This window comes from Canis lupus, chromosome 28 (genome assembly GCF_011100685.1).
Source record: "Canis lupus familiaris isolate Mischka breed German Shepherd chromosome 28, alternate assembly UU_Cfam_GSD_1.0, whole genome shotgun sequence".
NCBI lineage: Eukaryota > Metazoa > Chordata > Mammalia > Carnivora > Canidae > Canis > Canis lupus.
Window position 1 is genome coordinate 31,931,021 of NC_049249.1, and position 20,126 is coordinate 31,951,146.

At 37.2% G+C, this 20,126-nt stretch overlaps 1 protein-coding gene across 10 annotated transcripts in view; it reads right to left on the minus strand.

The window, feature by feature from the left end:
• Positions 1 to 20,126, minus strand: part of ATE1 (arginyltransferase 1) — a 162,220-nt gene that overhangs the window by 108,844 nt on the left and 33,250 nt on the right. For 9 of the 10 annotated variants that reach the window (XR_005380709.1, XM_038578981.1, XM_038578980.1 and 6 more), the window contains one exon: positions 7,663 to 7,695. The exons of the other annotated variant lie outside the window; for it this stretch is intronic. Coding sequence is in view for 8 of the 9 variants with exons in the window: in XM_038578981.1 (XP_038434909.1) it covers positions 7,663 to 7,695 (33 nt within the window). In the remaining variant the exon portion in view is untranslated. The remainder of the gene's footprint in view (positions 1 to 7,662; positions 7,696 to 20,126) is intronic. 10 annotated transcript variants of the gene reach the window in all.

The window sequence follows — 20,126 nt, forward strand, 5'->3', positions numbered from 1 at the left end:
TACACATGATAAAATTCACCCATTTTAAGTGTAAAATTCTGTGATTTTTAGCAAATTTATAGAATTATGGAATCATCACCACAATGCAGTCTGGGATCATCTCCATCACCCCCCAAAACTCCTATGAGTCTCCTTTGCAGTTAGCCCTCTACTTCTACCTCTAAACTCCACTAATCTGCTTTTTCAGTCTCTAAATTCCCCTCTTTTAGGTAATTCATTTAAATGGAAACACAATATGCAGCCTCCTGTATCTGGCTTCTTTCACCTCGCATAATGTTTTCAAAGATCACCCATGGTGTACCCTGTATCATAATTTGTGCCTCTTTACTGCTGCCATTCCATCATGGATGGACATTTATCTATTCACCAGGTGATGGACATCTAAATTGATTCCAGCTTTTGGCCATTATAAATAATGCTACTATGAACATTCACATCCAAGTCTTTGTTTGCATGTATATTCTCATTTTCCTATATTTTAGGGTCATATAGTAACCCTATCTTCATTATTTTGAGGAAATGAAAAACCATAGCTCTACCATTTTAACAATCCCACCACAATGAATAAGGTTGTCAGTTTCTCCACATCTTGTCAATACCTGCTACTCTCTGCTGATTATGGTCATTCTTGTGGGTTTGTGGTAGTATCTCATTGTGGCTTTGATTTCCATTTCCCTTGTGGATGGTGAGAATCTCTTCTTGTACTTATTAACCATTTGCATGTTTTCTCTGGTGAAATATATAATCAAGTCTTTAGCCTATTTTTAAACTATATCGTCTATCTTATTACTGAGCTGTAAGTTCTTTTTGTTATTGATTCTAACTTAATTCCATTTTGATCAGAGATGATTTCAATCCTTTTCAATGGCTGAGATCTGTATAGAGGGACAGCATCTGATCTGATGGTAGTCAATGTTCCCTGTGTACCTAAAAAAATATGCAGTTTATCATTGTTGGGCATAGTGTTCAACAGAGGTCAAAGGGGTAAAACTGTGTGATAGTGTTTTTCCTATCTTCTACAGTCCTTCTAGTTTTCCAATTGTTCTGTCAACTATTGAGAATGTCGTCCTAAAGTCTGCAACTGTAACAGTGGATTGGACTTTTCCTCCTTTCAATTCCACTGGTTTTTGCTCCATGAATTCCCAGACTCTATTATTAAGTGTCTCACATTTTGGATTACCATGCCTTTGTATGATGAACTGACCATTTTATCACTATGAAATGTCCCTCTTCCTTTCAGATAGCAGCCTTGGCCCTGAAGTCTACTTCATCAAATATGTAAATATAGCCACTCCAACTTTCTTATGATTAGCATCTGCATGGTATACCTTACTCTGGCATTTTTTTTTTAAAGATTTTATTTATTCATGAGAGACAGAGAGAGAGAGAGAGAGAGAGAGAGAGAGGCAGGGACACACAGGCAGAGGGAGAAGCAGGCTCCATGCAGGGAGCCCGATATGGGACTCAATCCTGGGTCTCCAGGATCACGTCCTGGGCAGAAGGTGACGCTAAACCGCTGAGCCACCCAGGCTGCCCTGGCCTTTTTATTTTAAATGATCCATGTCTACACAGTTAAGGTGAACCTTGATTTTTTTTTTAAATCTAGTATTACAATCTCTGACTTTTAATTGAAGTGTTTGGATAGGTATTGTCCAACAGGATAGCCACTGGCCACATGTGGCTATGTAAATTTACTAAAATCTTAAAAATTTAAAATTCAGATTTTAATTTGAATAGGTACTAAGAAGCTCAGTACCTATGTATGACCACTAGCTACATACATACTTTGGATAGTATAGATACAGAACATGTCAACATAGAGTTCTGGTTCAGATAATTTATATTGAATGTAATCAGTAGGGTTGGCTTTAAGTGGACATCTTGCTATTTGCTTTCTATTTGTCTCACTTGTTCTTTGTTCACCTCTCCTTTTTCTGCCTTTCATGAAACTAAAAACGTGTTATCATGGCAATTATCTCCACTACTGGATAATCAACTATCACCGTTTTTAAGGCTGCTCAAGGGCAGTGGTTTTTCAACAGGGAGCCAATTTACCTCTATGGAACATTGGCAAAGTCTGGAGACATTCTGTTTCAATTCAGGGGGAGGGAACTACAGGCATCTATTGGGTAGAAGCCAGAGATGTTGCTAAGCATCACACAATGCACAGGATAGTATCCACAAGAAAGATTTAACCTATCCAAAATGTCAATAGTGCCAAGCTTGAGAAATCTTGCTCTTGGGTTTACAAAATATACCTCAAACTTATCGCTTCATGTAGTGCAAGAATCTTATAGCATTACTGAGGGAGAAGGGGGCAAAACAGGTGATGGAGACTAAGGAAGGCACCTGTCGTGATGAGCACTGGGCGATGTATGGAACTGCTGAACCACTATACTGTACACTTGAAACTAATATAACACTATATATTAACTAGAATTAAAACTTTAAAAAAATCTTATAGCAGTATTATTCCATTTTTTCCTTTCTGTCTTGCTATTATTGCCATATATCAATAGCTGTGATGTTGAGCTCAACCAATGTACCTCTCTGGACTCAATTTGCCTTACAAAATTCTCTGTGTGAGAACTGAAACGACATAAGCAAAGAGCTTAGCACAGCACCCATCCACCACAGGTGCTAACATCTCGATAAGTTGTTATGATACCTGTTGAATGAAGATTTTAACTGATTTGAAAGAATAGAAAGGGGATCCCTGGGTGGCGCAGCGGTTTAGCGCCTGCCTTTGGCCCAGGGCGCGATCCTGGAGACCCGGGATTGAATCCCACGTCGGGCTCCCGGTGCATGGAGCCTGCTTCTCCCTCTGCCTGTGTCTCTGCCTCTCTCTCTCTCTTTCTCTGTGACTATCATAAATAAATAAAAATTAAAAAAAAAAAAAGAAAGAATAGAAGGACATACCTGAACAGAAACCTAAGCCACCTACATTCACATATGGTGAAATGTCTTACAAACACCTCTCCTATAGATCTCCACCCCGAAATGCCGACAAGACTGCACCCTACTGGAGTGGCTGGCAAAGTCTGATTCGGAAGAGAATTTCAAGAATCTTTTAGCCTCTGATATATAATCCCCTTTATTTACCTACATTTAATTGAAGACATCTGTAGGCGGTGCCACACAAAATGTAATTCAGACTTAGTAATGTCAATAAAAATGTCCGTAAGGGAGAGGTCCGATGTAAACCTAGCAGGGAAGTGCACATCAGCAGCCACAGAGCCACATGAAATTAGGAATATAATGGAAATATGTTGCCTGACTTGACGAGGTGATAAAAGCTCTTTTCCCATAAAGCTTAATGAGCTCTATTAGTCTTCAGCTTACAGGAATGTAAAGGGGTCAGCCCCACAGAGGGAAGTAACTGACTTTCCACACATGGCTCCATTCAAATGACAGCAGATCAAATTACTGATGTAATTACTATAACCTGACAATTTCGTTAGATTCATGTGGCGGTTAACTATTTAGGACTTACAACAAAGGGACATGGTTCATTCATACTAGTTTGTGGACAAAGTGAAGTTTAAAGTATTCTTCATTTTCAACTGCAAGTCCCACATATTTTACAGTCTCTACCAGAATTATTTTTCTTTTAATCACAATCAGGGAAGGTGTTTGGGTATTTACCTTCCCCAGCTAAAATACAAGCTCAATGGCAAAATTAAACATTTGGGACTCCTAACACTCTCCTGCTTTGGCTTTGTTTTGGCTCTCAGACTGTGATGTGGCAAAGGAATAGAATCCTGAGTTCAGTGCTGTTGGAAGTTTAGGGGTAGCAGCCACTACCTATACTATCAGGCAGCCCCTGAAAAACTCTGGACTAAAAAAATTTCAACAGAAAGCCCTCAAAGGAGTTCTCAAAAACTTCAAGCAAAGAAAAGCACATTGGTCATCTCTCATTTTGCCCTATGTCCATAAGCTCAGTAAGAAGAGAGATCTGTAACAAAGGTAAAACTCCAGATCATCAAATGGAGAAAGCAGATCAGAGAGAAAATGACGAGATCACTACAATTTGATCATACTTTCCCTCTACTATTCACCAAAGATTAAAGCTTCTATACATACAGTCCCAATATTTAGCCAGATGTAAGTAAAAAAACATTTGTTTGATATACTCTGGCTGTACAGTTGGTAAACTCCAAGCACTATCTACACCCAAGAGCATCCAAACATGAAAAAGACAATGATCCTCATCTTAATACAGTCGTGCTAGGACTATATTGAAACATAAATACTAGGCCTTGTGTGTTTTTGGCTGACTCCTGCAGCCTCAGCCTCAGCCCTAGCTTATCCATCCATCCATCAAATACTTATCCAGTGCTTCCACTGTACTACTTTACTACACTAAAATCAGAAACACAAGGAAGCAAGAAAAACAGGGTCCTCTCTCATTGGGCTCACATTTGAGAAAAGTCTATTAGTGAGGTCTATTTAGAAGGATCTTTGCCACTGTTTGGTAATATTGCCCCAGTGGTGCAGTGGACATCAAGCTCCAGCCTCCTTATTCACTCCATGTCCAGGTAAGCCAATCCAGCCCAAATGTCTTCCACTCAAAACCATTCTTCCTGGTTATTCCTCAAAGCTCTTGCTGAAACCTTATCGTCATTCCCTTCACCTAAGCTCCTGCAATTCCTCTCCATCTTTTTCCCCTAAGACTAGATCCTGTTTGCTCAACAATCAGAGCCTTGCCTGATGTACTTTTCAAACACTGACTACAAAAGCCACCACCAAAAACCTACCAAGGTATCTCTTCTCCCCATTGTGGCTCCTTCATGGAAGAGCAAAGGGTGAAACAATTTAACATTTTGTGTATCTCCTTCTTAATTGGTTTCTGCATGTTTTAATTATTTTTAAATTGAGATCTACATGTATAATTTTGCATCCTACTTCTATTTCAATATAGCAAAAGTATTTCACACTGTTTTCTTCATCAACAGGTACTTAAGTATATGCATAATCCCCATTTTAATGGCTGTACTGTGTTCTGTTGATAATATGGCTTTCTGTACCATTATTTATTTGACCTCTTACTGTTGGACATTTAGACTTTATAAATTTTTTGCCATTATAAATAGTGCCATAATAAACATTTACATAAGTTTTGTCCCCACTTTTATTTCTCTGGCAGTGATTCTTAGAATTATTCCAGCACACAACCCATAAGGTATGAATTTATATAGGGTCTTAAATGTAGATGACAAAATTGATTTCTGTAAAGGATAAAGTATAAAAACAACTCATCCCATATCTTCCCAAGCATTTGTAAAAAAAGAAAAAAAGATTATCTTAACAGGTAAGCAAACATTTACCACTGTTCTTTTAAACTACACTTCTTTGCTTACAAGGTTAATTCTTAAAACATTTACTACCATTTGTATTTCACCACATCAACTATCTCATAAAATTCAACCAAAAATTGTGGGGAAAAAAATAAAACATTTTAAAATTGACTCCAAAAGATCTTGAAGTATAATAACCTTGTTATACTTTCCCCAAACTGCCTTTTAACTATATGTTTTTATGAACAAAATTAAGGATTTTTAACAGAAGCAAATCTTATTTTTCCATCCTTTTCTCTGTGATACTTCCCATTCTGCTATGCTTAAAAAAATGCTTCATCAACTAAAGAGCAGTTGTATAATTTATACTGTCTTCAAATTTCTTAGTTCGCTTGTTTTTGCACTAAACTTTATTTAAAATTTTATGTGACAGGATTTGTGCTTAGTGCTTACCACACACTATCTCATTTCATCTTAATAACTATAAAGTAGGGGATCCCTGGGTGGCTCAGCAGTTTAGCACCTGCCTTCGGCCCAGGGCATGATCCTGGAGTCCCAGAATCGAGTCCCGCATCGGGCTCCCTGCATAGAGCCTACTTCTCCCTCTGCCTGGGTCTCTGCCCCCTCCCCCCACCTCCGTCTCTCATGAATAAATAAAATCTTAAAAAAAATAACTATAAAGTATTACCAATTCCATCTTTAGATTAAAGGAAAAATGAAATTGCTCATGGGCTAAGCAAGCCTCCATCATTTCAAAGCCCAAGTCCCTCTAAACATAGCTTTGTTTCCCTCTTGATCCTGGATATTTAGAAAATGTAACCAAACCTGGATGGTACAGTTTTCCCTTGGCAATCATCAAACTGACCTCTGAGAGTATTCAATGTGCCAACTTGGTTTACACCACAAACCCACAATGTTTCAAAAAAAATCACATGAGTACAGTGTTACAGAAGCAGTGTGTGTGGAGAGTTGCAGAAGGGTGTGGCAGTGGACAAAGGCTCAACCTGAAGAGGGATAGGATTTGAACCAGTTGGAAACAGGGGATAGGAACTTAAAGTGAAATAAGCAGAAGCAAAAGGAAGGACAATGGAAAGGCAGAGAACAGTGTCTGATCACCCGGGGCTTCAGTGCAGCCCAAGAGGAAAATAAAAAATATTACTAAGGTTTTGAGTAGCACTTTATTTATTGAACTCACTTGAACTCATGATCCTGGGATTAAGACTTGAGCCTGAGCCACCCAGGTACCCTGAGTAGCATTTTAAAAATGCTGCCATGTCCACTGCTTCATTAGGGAGGTAAGACTTATCATTTGCATTTTAAAGATAAAAAACCCAGGCTCAGGGAAGTTGTGATTTGCCCAACTGTGTCCAGTAAGGGAAGGCATGCTCTAAAACTGAGATTTGGTTCTGAGTGCAAGCATCTCTCCCACTCCCCCTTCTTTCCTCCTCCTTCCTCAAAGCCTCATCCATCTTGTGTCAAATCACAGGTCAGCAGTTTTCCTGAGTATCTTTATCTCACAATGTTATCACTGGAGTCTCAGCTCTACACTGCAGAACCATTATGAGGACTCAAGGTGAAAGTAAATGTAGCACTGAGAGAGGGCGAGGGAAAAGGAGAGGAGGGGAGTGGGGGAGGAGAGGGAAGAGGGAGAGAGAGAAACAGAGGGAGGGAGCACACCTGTGCTTAAGAGAAGCTCAGTAATAGTTTATGCTATTGCCTTATCAATTCAGGGGTCTGAAAAAGTGCTCTCAGGCACCTGGGTGGTTCAGTAGGTTAAGCATCTGCTTTCAGCTCAGGTTATGATCTCAGGGTCCTGGGATTGAGTCCCTCATTGGGCTCCCTGCTTGGCAAGGAGTCTGTTTCTCCCTCCCTCTCCCTCCTCCAGGCTAGTACTCTCTCTCAAATAAAATCTTTCAAAAAAAAAAAAAAAAAAGTGCTCCCAAACCAAATGAAACTGGCCTGACAACAGGCACCCCCCCTCCCCCCTCCCTTTTTTAATACCAGGGCCATTTTTTTTTTTTTTTAATACCAGGGCCATTAAGACAGAATAAGGCTAGTGTCAAACAGTTATGAAGGAAGCAGACATAATAAGGCTCTTTATAATGCAAGACTGATTTCAGTTTACTTAAAAAAAAGAAAATGTCCTTAAAAAGAAGCAATGACCTGTTATGAAGGTGAGCAGCTCTGTAACTTAGAACAATTCTTATTCTAAAAAAAGTCTGTATTCATCTCATTACCATTATCAAAGAGGATGTGTTAAAACAAAACGAACACCTCTAAATACCAAATAAATGCCTAACAAAACATACCAATAGTGATGTCCGAGTAGTGATTCTAGTACTAAAGTCAGAGAGTCAACTCTTACCTCCAGAGGTGAGCTGCAAAGGAACCTTGTGAACTGTAGAGTCACATTTAAATATCAGGATCAGTTTCATCCAATAAATGAGCAGCAAAAGAAAACAAAAAAAGAAAAATTATTGTTACGTATTTTTTCAATAACAGCATCTAAAGTAAACCTTAAAGTCTATAAAATCAACATTTTTTGATTCACTGTATAGTTTTTATCCAGAGTACAGAAAAGTTCTATCTAGCCCATAGTTGGCATCCAGCTATTTAAAAATAAAATCTGTACAAACTCTATATAAAAATAAATTAAAGCACAACAAGCTAGTCCTAAAAGCTTTCATTTCTTAAGGTTTCATCTTACAACCCCTACATAATTAGTCCAAGACAGGAATCAGCAATCTTCCTGACAATGAATGCCACAAGCAAAATTACGTAAGAGCCAAGAGAAGGGAAAGATATAAACCAAAGGGGAATCAAGAAATAAAAAATCGGGATCCCTGGGTGGCGCAGCGGTTTGGCGCCTGCCTTTGGCCCAGGGCGCGATCCTGGAGACCCGGGATCGAATCCCACATCGGGCTCCCGGTGCATGGAGCCTGCTTCTCCCTCTGCCTGTGTCTCTGCCTCTCTCTCTCTCTCTCTGTGACTATCATAAATAAATAAAAATTAAAAAAAAAAAAAAAGGAAATAAAAAATCAAGACCAGGAGAGAAGGCTGGCTGAGGCAAGAGTGAAAGAAGGGGAGTCCCCACACACACTGGTGCCCGGACAGTTCTCCCTTTCTCTTTCTCAGCCAACATGCATCCTTATTCTACTACCTCTTTGACACATATCAAGGCTTACACAATAACATCTGAAACTAAGCGTTATATATGCTGTTTCTCAGTATTTAATTAAGGAAACAAATTTAGGCAGGGTAGGAAGGAGCCATGAATAACAAAGCAAACTGCTCTGAAATGAGGACTGTCACATAACTCTATATATATTCATGATAATAATTCATAATGCTTTTTAGATGTTATTTATTAAATCAACATTTCAAATCCTTTGAGAGTTACTGTAATAATAAAATAGCCAAGTAGCATAAACTCTTGATCTTTCTAAATGCGAAATAACTACAATAAAATGCAATAGCAGGCCTGTTTCCAAGGGCTCTTGAACTTCCTCTCCACAACAAAGTTAGCCAGTACTCACAGGGAATACAAATAATTTGATTCTCTTTTAGAGATACACATTGAAATATTTTTCAATGAAATTACATGATGTCTGGGATTTCCTTCAAAATCACCAGGGGGTCAGGAGGAAGTATTGTAGGATAGCGTGTAGATAAAACAAGACTGGCCATTATATTAAACTGGTGAGGACAGGAGATGAATATATGCAGATTCACTATATAACTTTCTACTTTGTAAAGATTTCCAGTTTTCTACCGTAAAGTTTAAAAAGTACGGCACTTTCTCCCCGCAAAACTAAAGCAAATACATTTGTAAAATGTTACTAGTACACACTAAAGCCTTATAATTAACTAGTATCATTTAGGCCCTAGATAATAGGGTATATTTAAGCAACTTTTTTTTTTTAAGAGAACTTTCTGAAAGTGCAAGATCTACCAACATTTTAAGTTTTCATAATACTGATATGTAACAAATTAATTTTGTTAAAACTTAAAGTGTAACCTTGTGATCTTGGATTCTTTTCATAGTAGCCCAACATGAGAGGATCTCGGCCCTTCCTCCTGGGAGTAAAAAGTGGCAAGTAAAAGGCTAGCCAGTTTTAAGAGTGGAAAACAAAAGGTATGGAGAATTTTTATTTCAGAATGAGAAATCTGCTCTTGCTCAGTTTCTTTCCCTTTTCTCCACTAAGTGCATGTTAACTCTCTAGTACACATTATATTTTAGAACTTAGAAGTAGGGGCACCTGGGTGGCTCAGTGGTTGAGTGTCTCCCTTTGGCTCAGGTCATGATCCCAGGGTCCCGGGATCAAGTCCCACATTGGGCTCCCCACAGGGACCCTGCTTCTCCCTCTGCCTATGTCTCTGCCTCTTTCTCTGTGTCGCTCATGAAAAAATAAATAAAATCTTTAAAAAAACAAAGAAGAACATAGAAGTAGTTCTGGTTCAGCAGTAACTGATTTATCAGTTAGGATGGAGGTTACTTTAAATAATAAAAAGAAGCAGATAATTACTTTCCAGGAAAACTAATGTTTCCTTGCAGTTCCAATGCCTGACATACATCTCTGTCATGTGTGTATATAACATTCCTGTCACAGCTTTTTCAAAATAGACCTAAAAATTCCTGCACTGCCTAAAGCTGCCAAAACATGAAGTATATAAGTAAAAGTTCTCAATTCCCAAAGCAGTAAAAACAAAATAACAAATCACAAGGCGCACATTCACTTCCTATTCAAAGGACATGAAGAGATCCAAAAATGCTGCTTCTTGATTAGTGCACCAGAAAACCCACTGCTACTTCCCTTCAGTTACTTAGTAAATTTTCATTGTGAAATTACACACATATTCAATACAAGTGGTAATACCTTGAAAAAGAACTATAAAAAAACAAATTAATTGTAAAATATATTTTGTACATACACTGTAACTGACAAGAGAAATAGATGCCTTCTAACAAATACCATCCAAATGTCTGATCAGTTTAAAAATGGCTCAGTGTTGCTGTTACAACACAACAAAAAAGACTATAGCCCCAGTCCATAGTCTCCATTAATACCACTTTTCTAACATAGTTATTCTAATGGGGCCATTTAAAAAATATAGTGTTATGGGCATAGTTAATAGGTTTAAGGGAAAGATCCTATTTTAATATTTAGGCAAAATGTTGAGAAAATAAAGAATTTAATACGTTTACAAAATATCTTACTGATTTTATAGACTGGAATATATTTCCTCATTCTAGAAAGAACTGGAGGTAAATATAACCACAGTTTTTTTTATCTATATACCTATTTAAAGACTACTTCTGAGAAATGTTGATTTAATAGTTAAAAATAGGAACTTCCCTGACATTTGTCTTTTCAAACGTAAACAGATAAGTTTTTCAATAACATTAATAACATTATTACTTTGACTCACTTGCTACAATTCATAAAAATTTTAATTGTCAATTATCTCATCTACTCTTGAATTTTTTCAAAAAATAAGGATTATGTTCCGTATTTAGCATCCAGGCACAACAGCATCAGTAGTACATTTAGAAAATCTTTCAAGCCTCTAAAAAGAGAAAAAGGATAGACCCAGATCAGTTCTCATGTTCCACAGCTAGGTACTGACTGATCTTGCTTAGAGTATTCTTACTTATCACTTCTAGCTCCATTGGTAGCCTATGTCATAACATCTCATTCCTTCCAGAGAAGCACTTGGGTTTACCAAAATTTTCTCAATAGTTTTCCAAGCACACAAAATCGTAGCTAAACTTCTTGTCAGTTATGAACAGCAAGTTCTTTCTTTTTCCAAGACTTGTTATTAACCATGCCATTTATGCTGGGGGGTAGGGTACAGTGGAGAAGGTGAGGGAGGAAGCAGGAGAGAAGAATGCACACTACTGGTTTTGTCAAAATATCCTGGTAAAACTACAATCAACTATTTATCTTTGCAATATAAAACATTCAACACATAATACAAGCTACTATATTCCTGAAATGCTTTTTCCATTTAATAAGGAATCATGTTAAATTCCCATATTTTAACAAAAAAGGAAACACTAAATAGCAATTTTTTTACAAGGCACAACTTTTTTTCCTAAACTGAAGAACATCAGTGAGTTATGCCTATTTGTCAAAGTGGAATTCAAGTCTTTCTTATAACTGTTCATATAGATTACTCAAAACGTCCTTGCAATAACAAAATACTTCTGCTGGTCCTGTTTCCTTGACCTTTCACCCTAGCACATGGTACTTACAAATTGTCAGGGGACAAGTCTAACAATTTTAGTTAGTCTATAATCTAGCAAGTCTTTATTTAAAACCTAAATCATACCTCAATGTAAGATACTAAGTTTTTTTTATCAGGAATTTGGAAGTTTTAGTTAAGAGTGTAAGTTAAATTACACTCCCTTTACATTCTCCCACAACTGCCAGTCCATTTTGGACTACTGGAAATGGACTGTTTTAAGGCAGTGCAAGTACTAAAATTTACGTTAAGAATGTGTTTTTCCTGAATTGCCAAGTCTTAGACATTAATGTGACTCCACAAAAGAAACAAAGTTCCATTATTTCATTTCATTGCAGAAAAATAAAACCTTCAAAAGCAGCCTACACAGCTACCATCCATTTAAAAAGTCATCCAGGGCATGGAAATTAAAGCTGTACTTAGTAGGAAGTCATGACGAAGGTCTGAGGACAGATCCTGTTTATCCTAATTTTAGTGGGGAATAAACAGAACAGATTCAGGCAATCCTTAACTTCCTTTCTAGAGCTACTCTCTAGTCCACCTGCCAGGAGGTGGCTGAAGGACTAACTGCTTGCACTGGCTTATTGGATTAGACCTGGAACCTCTGGACTGGCCATTAAGCATCAATAAATCTTAAACGATGACAAGGAAAATCATATTTACATCCTAATCTATTTAAACCTATGTCCTCTGGGCTACCACATGTCCTTTTTCACCAATGGAAAGGAAGAACAACGATCTAAGAGTTGGTCTGGAGTTTCACTAGCTTCATCTACTTCATCTTGAGGTTCCTTCAATTATTGCAGCCTTAGTTTTCTATCTGTAAAATAGAAGCCAGACCAGTTTTACCAACTGGTATCCTGTGGCACTCTTACAAAATTGCTCCATGGCCAAGTAAGTTCAAGAAATTCTGCATATTATTGCCACTGCATCTCCCCTCCTCATAGAGAACTGTAAAATATACTGATAAAATAAGGACTTTGAGAATTCCTGCCATTAAAAACAAAAAACCCTAAAAGATAAGTTCTGGGGATCAAAAGCACAGCATTGTGATCCTATGTAACAACACCATATTAAATAATGAAAGTTGCTAAAAAACAAGTAGATTCTAAGTGTTTTCAAGATTAAAAAAGAAACATTAACTATGTGAAACGATCAACGTATTAACCAAAATTATGGTCGTAATCACACTGCAATATAGGTGTATCAAACCAGTATGCTGTAGGCCTTATACAATATATGTCAATTATTTCTCAATAAAGTTAGAAAAAGAAAAACCTCTGACTTTATTTAATCTAATGATTTCCAAAGTTACGTGACCAGAAAGTTTTGGCTTTTGGTTTGTTTTTAATTTAACAGTTATTATTAACATTCTATAGAATATTCTACAATACTCATTCTGGGAAACACTACCAGTTTCCCCAATCTGTATTTAATAAAAATGCTCACTGAAAATACTCAAGATAGCTGTTTACACTATAAAAAAATCTAGTATGAACTATCAGTGAATTACTTGCCTCCTGCCCCTACCTTTTAAAAGTTTTGGTTCCTATTCAAAATCATCATCCTTCCCAGTATAAGACTTAATACTTTAGATTGGTGAATGGCTAATGCTCAAGACAACAGCGTAGAAGGAAGAAGAAGAAGAAGAACATAATAAAATGCCTCTTGAAAGATTCTAATATCTTCCCAGAATCACAAAAGCCCATAACACTAATACACAGAACTTCACAGATTTTGTTCTGTGTTGAGTCCAGTTGGCTAATACATGTCCTAATTAGTGAGCTACTTCAGTGCACAACTCTTTTACTACTTGCCACTCTCTATCCAGTTTCTAAAAGCAATAAAGATCTGGGCTATAACTAACTACCTCATTGCATGTATTCACTATGATAGTTACAAGTCTTATAAATAGTGACTTTGTTGTTGTTGTTTTAATAGTGACTTTATATCTATGAAACAAATAGCATGTATCTGAACTTACTAAAAATTCATTTATTTACTACTTTCTAAAATTAAATGGTTAAGATTGCAGATGAATCTGTAGTGCAGATAAGAATGTAATTTTACAGCTTGAAGAGCTCAAAAAGAATGGAATTTAAAAGAATTTCATCGTTTTGCAAAATTACTAGCACCAAACAAAATCACCAGTTCATATCAAAGGGCAAAGAAAAGGAAGCTCTTAGCAAAGTCACCAAAAAAAAAAAAAAAAAAAAAAAAGACTCCTGTATTAGTGATATCGTGTGCTGAGTCGAGAATCATTTGCTTCTCTAATAGAATCATTTGCCACAGACCTAATAACCTAAAAACCAGCTTGTTTACAACATTTAAATTAAGGACTAGTACAAAATATTAAAATATCTCAGAAGTATGGAAATAATTTAAAAGTGTGTTTATGAGGAAAAAGTGCCTTGGGATTTTTTAAAAATTAACATTGGTGCCAAAATTTTATATAATAAGAAAAATCCTTAAATCTATTGCTTTCTGGGGCACCTGGGTGGCTCAGTGATTGAGTGTCTGTCTTTAGTTCAGGTTGTGATCCTGGGGTCCTGGGATGGGGTCCCAAATTGGGCTCCTTGCAGGGAGCCTGCTTCTCCCTCTGCCTATGTTTCTGCCTCTTTCTCTGTGTCTCTCATGAATCAATAAATAAAATCTTTAATAAATAAACAAACCTGTTGTTTTCTTAATTTGCAAATGGAGTGTTTGGGGATGTATCAAAACTGAAAAGTTTTAAAATTGCATTCTTCTAACTATAACATTTTCTTAAGTATTGGATTGGGCAAATATATTTAAAATATACATAGATGTGAAAGGACTTATATCCAGAGAATATAAAAAGCTCTTAAAAATCAATAAACAGAAAGATATGAGAGCCCAATTTTTTAAAGGTGACGCAGACACTTAAACAAGTACTTTACAAAAATGAGGATATTCAAATGGCTCACACATTCATGAAAAGGTGTTTGACAAAAGGCAAATTAAAACCCCAATATAATACTGCTAAATATACCCACCAGAAAGGCTAATTAAAATGTCATACATGACCAAGTGTTGGTGAGGATGGGAGGTAATGAGAATTCTCATAAGGTACAACCACTATGAAAAACAGGCAGTATGCACAAAAGCTAAGCTATCATTACCCTACGATGGAGGAATTTAATTCTTAAGTATATACCCAAAAGAAATGAGTGCTGTGTCTACCAAAAGACAGGTACAAGAATGTTCTTAGCAACATTATTCATAATAGCCCTAAACTGGAAGCCATCTGCATGCCCATCAGTAGGAAAATAGACTAACTGTCCACTATCCATACATTGGAAGACTTTACACAAGAATGAAAGAAAACCACTATTGTAAGCAGTGTATGCGAAACTCACAACTGAGTAAAAAGAGGATACAGAAGAGTACACACTGCATGATTACATCTGTATGAAAGCTCAAGAACATGCATATCTACTCTTATGGTCAGAAGAGTAGCTATCTCCAGATGAGAGTGTACTGACTAGAAAAAGAGGATTTTAGCATGCTGAAAATGTTCTCAATCCGAATAGTGATTAAGGGACACATACATATGTAAAATTTCAATAAGCTACAAACCTAACATTTGTGAGCTTTGCTGTATATAAATTTAAAAATTAATTTCAAAAAAGAAGATAAGAAAAAACTATTGAGCTCCCCCTATGGATTTTTCCTATAAATTATTTAAGCCACAGAATTTTCAGTTAGAAGGAATCGTGGTGATTATCTAGTCCAGCTCCTCTAGCTTACCTCTGGATAACCTGAGGCCCACACATTATATTTGATAGTCAACAGCAAAACTAGGGTTAGAACCTAGAAGCCTGGGATACCTGGGTGGCTCAGTGGTTGAGTATATGCCTTTGGCTCAGGTCATGATCCTGGGATCCCAGGATCAAGCCAGCACACCCCCCTCCACCACCACCCCTGCATCAGGCTTCCCATGGGGGGCCTCTGCTCTCTGTGTCTCTCTCATGAATAAATAAAATCTTAAAAAAAAAAAATTTTAAGAACCTAGAAGCCTTTCAAGTACATGGTTCCTTCTATTAAACCAAGCACTCAACACCACCATTAATCAGAACTCACACGAAGGCAGTTAACACCCAGATACCAAATCTCAGTGTTATAATAAAATAATGCTACAATATGGTGATAAATAGATATTCAGGTAACAAGGAAACAAAGCAATTAACAAGTCCACAACAAAATGCATGTTAATAATAATGACAAATTCAACCAACAAATGGCAAAAAAGCAGGATTTCAACACTATGTTCACAAGCAACGTAAATGAAGAAGACCTCTCACATCTCGTTTCCCAGGCCCGCCAGTATCCCTGCCCTTATGTGAGCATGTCATGCCTCTCCTGTGGATCTAAAATGTATCTCCCGATGACACACACAGGCATCTACCAAGGAGCCCCTCTTTTCACAGCCTCCTCCCAATGTCCTTCCATAACTGTCACCACCACTCTATCCCTCCCCTTTTCTTGAACTGTTAGCACGTATCACTCTGACACTATACTACATACTTTTTATCTTCCTCACTAGCGTATAATCTGAGGGTAGTAGTTTTCTGTCTTGCTCACTATGCTGCATCCCTAGAGTCTAAAATAATGTCTGGCACACAAGAGGAAGTCAGTATTTGCTGCTTAAATGCCCACTTGCACTCATTCATAACTTGAATGAATCAAGTTATGAATGAATAAATGAATATTCATATTATTTCCTTTTTTCCCGTGTTTCTTCGTGGTTCCTGGCTACTTTGCAAAACTGTGTCACATCTGGTCAAGGTGAGGTGTCATAACCAGAGAGAAGCAGTCACCAGTAACCAAGAACTGCTATTGATGAAGAAATCAGCATGTGCCCTCCTCATTTGATCTTCTCAGAATGCCAGTGTCCTCCAGAAGCACATTTAATCCCCCGCAGAGACTTCAAGTATTTTTGAGGAGCAACTACTCAAGAGACTAAGGACAAAACCAGGTATCGTTACATTACACTAAGTTAGGTAAAAGAATTCAAACTGACCTTGAAAAACTGGGTGTCTTTCAAACATCTGAGTAACATGAATTAAGGATAAGCAGAAAATACAAAGCCTAGAAATAAAAATTAGCAGGAAACCACAACCAAGACATAATTTATTTTAAAAGTCCTCTGGTCAAAATACTAAGAAATATATTATCAGTAATTTAATTATTACTAAAAACTAATACTTGATTTTATTAACACTTTAATAATGGTTATAGGTACTGCCTGCATACTCATCAAATCAACGGATTCAAGTATCTCTCTACATCATACCAGGTACGTATATTTCCAATCATTTTTTAAAGATTATTTACTTGAGAAAGGGAGGGAGAGAGAGGAGGAGGGACAGATGGAAAGTAAGAGGGAGAGAAGCACACACCCAGCTGAGTGAGGAGACTGATATGGGGCCTGATCCCATGATCCCAAGATCATGACTAACCTGAAATCAAGAGTTGGACACTCAACTGACTGAGCAAGAGGTGCCCTTATTTCCAATAACTTCAATATTAATATTTTAACATTTTTAACATTAATGTAAACCTATGTAAGGATGTTTTTAAAAGTATTTTAAAATCCATTTTACTTGTTAACTCACATGAGCGAAGGGCTGTGTCTTATTTGTCTATGTATCCCTAGGACCTACCACAGTGACTGGAACATGCTAATAATTTAATGTTTATAAAAATCACCCTCTTCCAGAGCCCAGAAGAAAGCAACGTGGAGCCATTCTAAGTAGAAAATTTTGAACTATTTCTAGAATGACTGTCACAGAAAAACATACACACACACCAATATTTACGGATCCACACAATGTATCCCCGTTTCCCCTTAAAGGCAGAATTATGCTCTGGATAAATCATCAGGTATATAATACACATTTTTTACTTTTACAACTAACTACTGACTAGAATAAAATCAACTACTTTTTAACCATGCAAGCAGTTACCTACAATTATCTGGCATATCAAACAAATTACCATAGCAAAAGCACAAACTTTCCTCGTTTAGACTAGTTATCAATAGGCAGTATTGTTCACTTGTCAAGTCACTACCAGGAGGTTGTAAAACTCGAGGTCCCGCAGATTTAATGGAAAAAGCAGAGCTAACATACAAGAGCTAAAGACAAATGGTGCTCGCGACAAGATTATTCCTATCACCTGAGCTTTGCACTCACTAAAATGTGCTTAACTCATTGTAGGTAAATTTCACAACACTCTCTTTCAGGAAATTCAAAACAGCTTTTCCTTATTATAGAAGGACAAGAGCTTTTGACATCATTTGAATTCTCCTTTTGCTTCATGACACGAGTTTCAAGAACACTATTTTCTTTCTGAGTAGTTTTCCATTTGGCAACAAGTGAGCTCTCCCTCCAGCTGTTTCTCAAGAACAGGCAACTCGGCAGCTCATTCACACACTGGGCATCTACTCCATTCCAGACACACTGCTGGGCACTGTGTATTTCTTGATTCTGGCACCGTATTTTTATAAGTTGATGCAATGGCACAAAGTATGCTGTGGATTATGATACACTAATGAGCTAAGTTTTCAAAAGGAGAGATGTACTCTAAGAATAAGCAAGAAAGCTTTATCACAAGAGAAAAAAAAAAAAAAAAAACCAGAAACATCCATAGTTCCTTTGTCTCTGCTTGAAGAATCACTCCCTCTGCTCCTCCCACCACTCATGTGCATGCACTATCTCAAATGAATATTAAAAAAAAAAAAAAAATCAACATCCATTTCATACCAAACACTCCCCTTGACAGCCTAACATTCCATGTCACTGTCCTACCCCTAAGCTTTCAGAAAACTATGTAAGCCTGTTAACTATGATGGTTACTGGTATACTTACATAACTAGCAGTCAATTATCAAGCTACTACAGACTTTCAGGTACTGAAACTAAAGACAAAACCACAGAAGAGAGCAATAAAGGTTAAAATGAGAATACAAAACAGAATGCTTATGTCCCCAACTTACAGAAAAATCCCTTAAGCTTCTTTTCCCATTTTCCTCTTGATCATTACTAACAATAAACTTGGTGATCTAATTTCCAAGCCAATAATTAATATTTCTGCTCCTCCCTTACACCTGCTCTTTTTCCTTAATACTTATCCCCTGGTAACTTGCTATATAATTTACTAATTTATTACACTTATTGTTTAAATGACTTTCTCTGACCACCCATTCCCACCTCTGAATTTGAGCTATGCAAGAGCAAGGGATCGTTACATGACTTTTTCACTCATTTGGTAAGTCTACCAAGTGCCTCTAGAAGACTGCCTGGCACATAGCAAGTGCTCAATAAATATTTTAACAGAACATTAAGAAACCACAAATTAGAAAAAGAATGCTGAAACTAGACAAACTAATACAGTTAACTGACAGCAAAAAATAAGAAAGGAAAGATGAAAATAGAGAAACACCTTAGAGAAGAAAGCAGTCATGTGAGGCATATGCCACAGTACAACACAGCGAGAACAGAATGCTCCTGAGGGACTAGGAGGACCATTATCAGACGAGCCCAGCGCAGGGAACACCACAGGTGTGGGAAAGGCAGTCATTTTAAAAGATTAGGGGACATAAAAACCTTAGCAATGAAAATGTTCCAATTATTGGAAAATCTGCCTATGATGAACGTCTCATTCACTGATGTCAGTTATTCCATCTTAACTACTTGGGCCCACTTTCACTTTTTCATAGGTGAGCACTGCGGTCCAGCACAAAAAAAAACATGGAAACCAGTCGGTGTCCTGCCACTAACTACCAAGTTCTCGTGGACAACCAACCTTAATAGGAGAATTTACTCTACACAAGCACTGAGGTCCTTTCATCTCTAATGTTGTGTAATGCTACGATTTTATGATCTGAGACAAGTTTTAGATATTACTGACAAAAGAAACTTTAAGGAAGAATGTCCTTTTTTTCAAAAAAGATGTATTTGAGAGAGAGAGAGAGAAACAGTGCACTTGTGGTGGGGGTGGGGGGAGAGGGGCAGAGGGAGGAGGAGAGAATCTCAAGCAGACTCCACACTGGGCACGGAGCCCAACACAGGGCTCGAACCCAGCACCCTGAGGCCAGGACCTGAGCTGAAACCAAGAGTCAGATGCTCAATCTACTGAGCCACCCTGGTGACACTCAAGGGAAAATGTTCTTAGTGATAGCTGTAACTCCACCTCTTTGCATCTCCCCCACAAACTGACATTATCCTGGGGATATAATCATGTCTCTGTTCTAAAATATTTACGTAACTGATTCAAAAGCTTTAGTAATTTAATTACTAATGACAAATGTCTGGAAACACACGTAAGACACACTATAATACAAACCTCCCTTGATTTAAGAGCTATTCATAAAAAGTGGCTTGATTAAATTGTACAAATAACCATCTAACCTTTCTAATTTATTCAAGGAAGTTATCCCTGGCCTTTAAAATAAATAATAAATATTTCAAAATGCTGAGAACTTGCTATCATTCAAATTCTATTAATAGTTATTTATAAAGTAGTAGATGCCTACACATGATTGTCTGATTTTGCTACATAA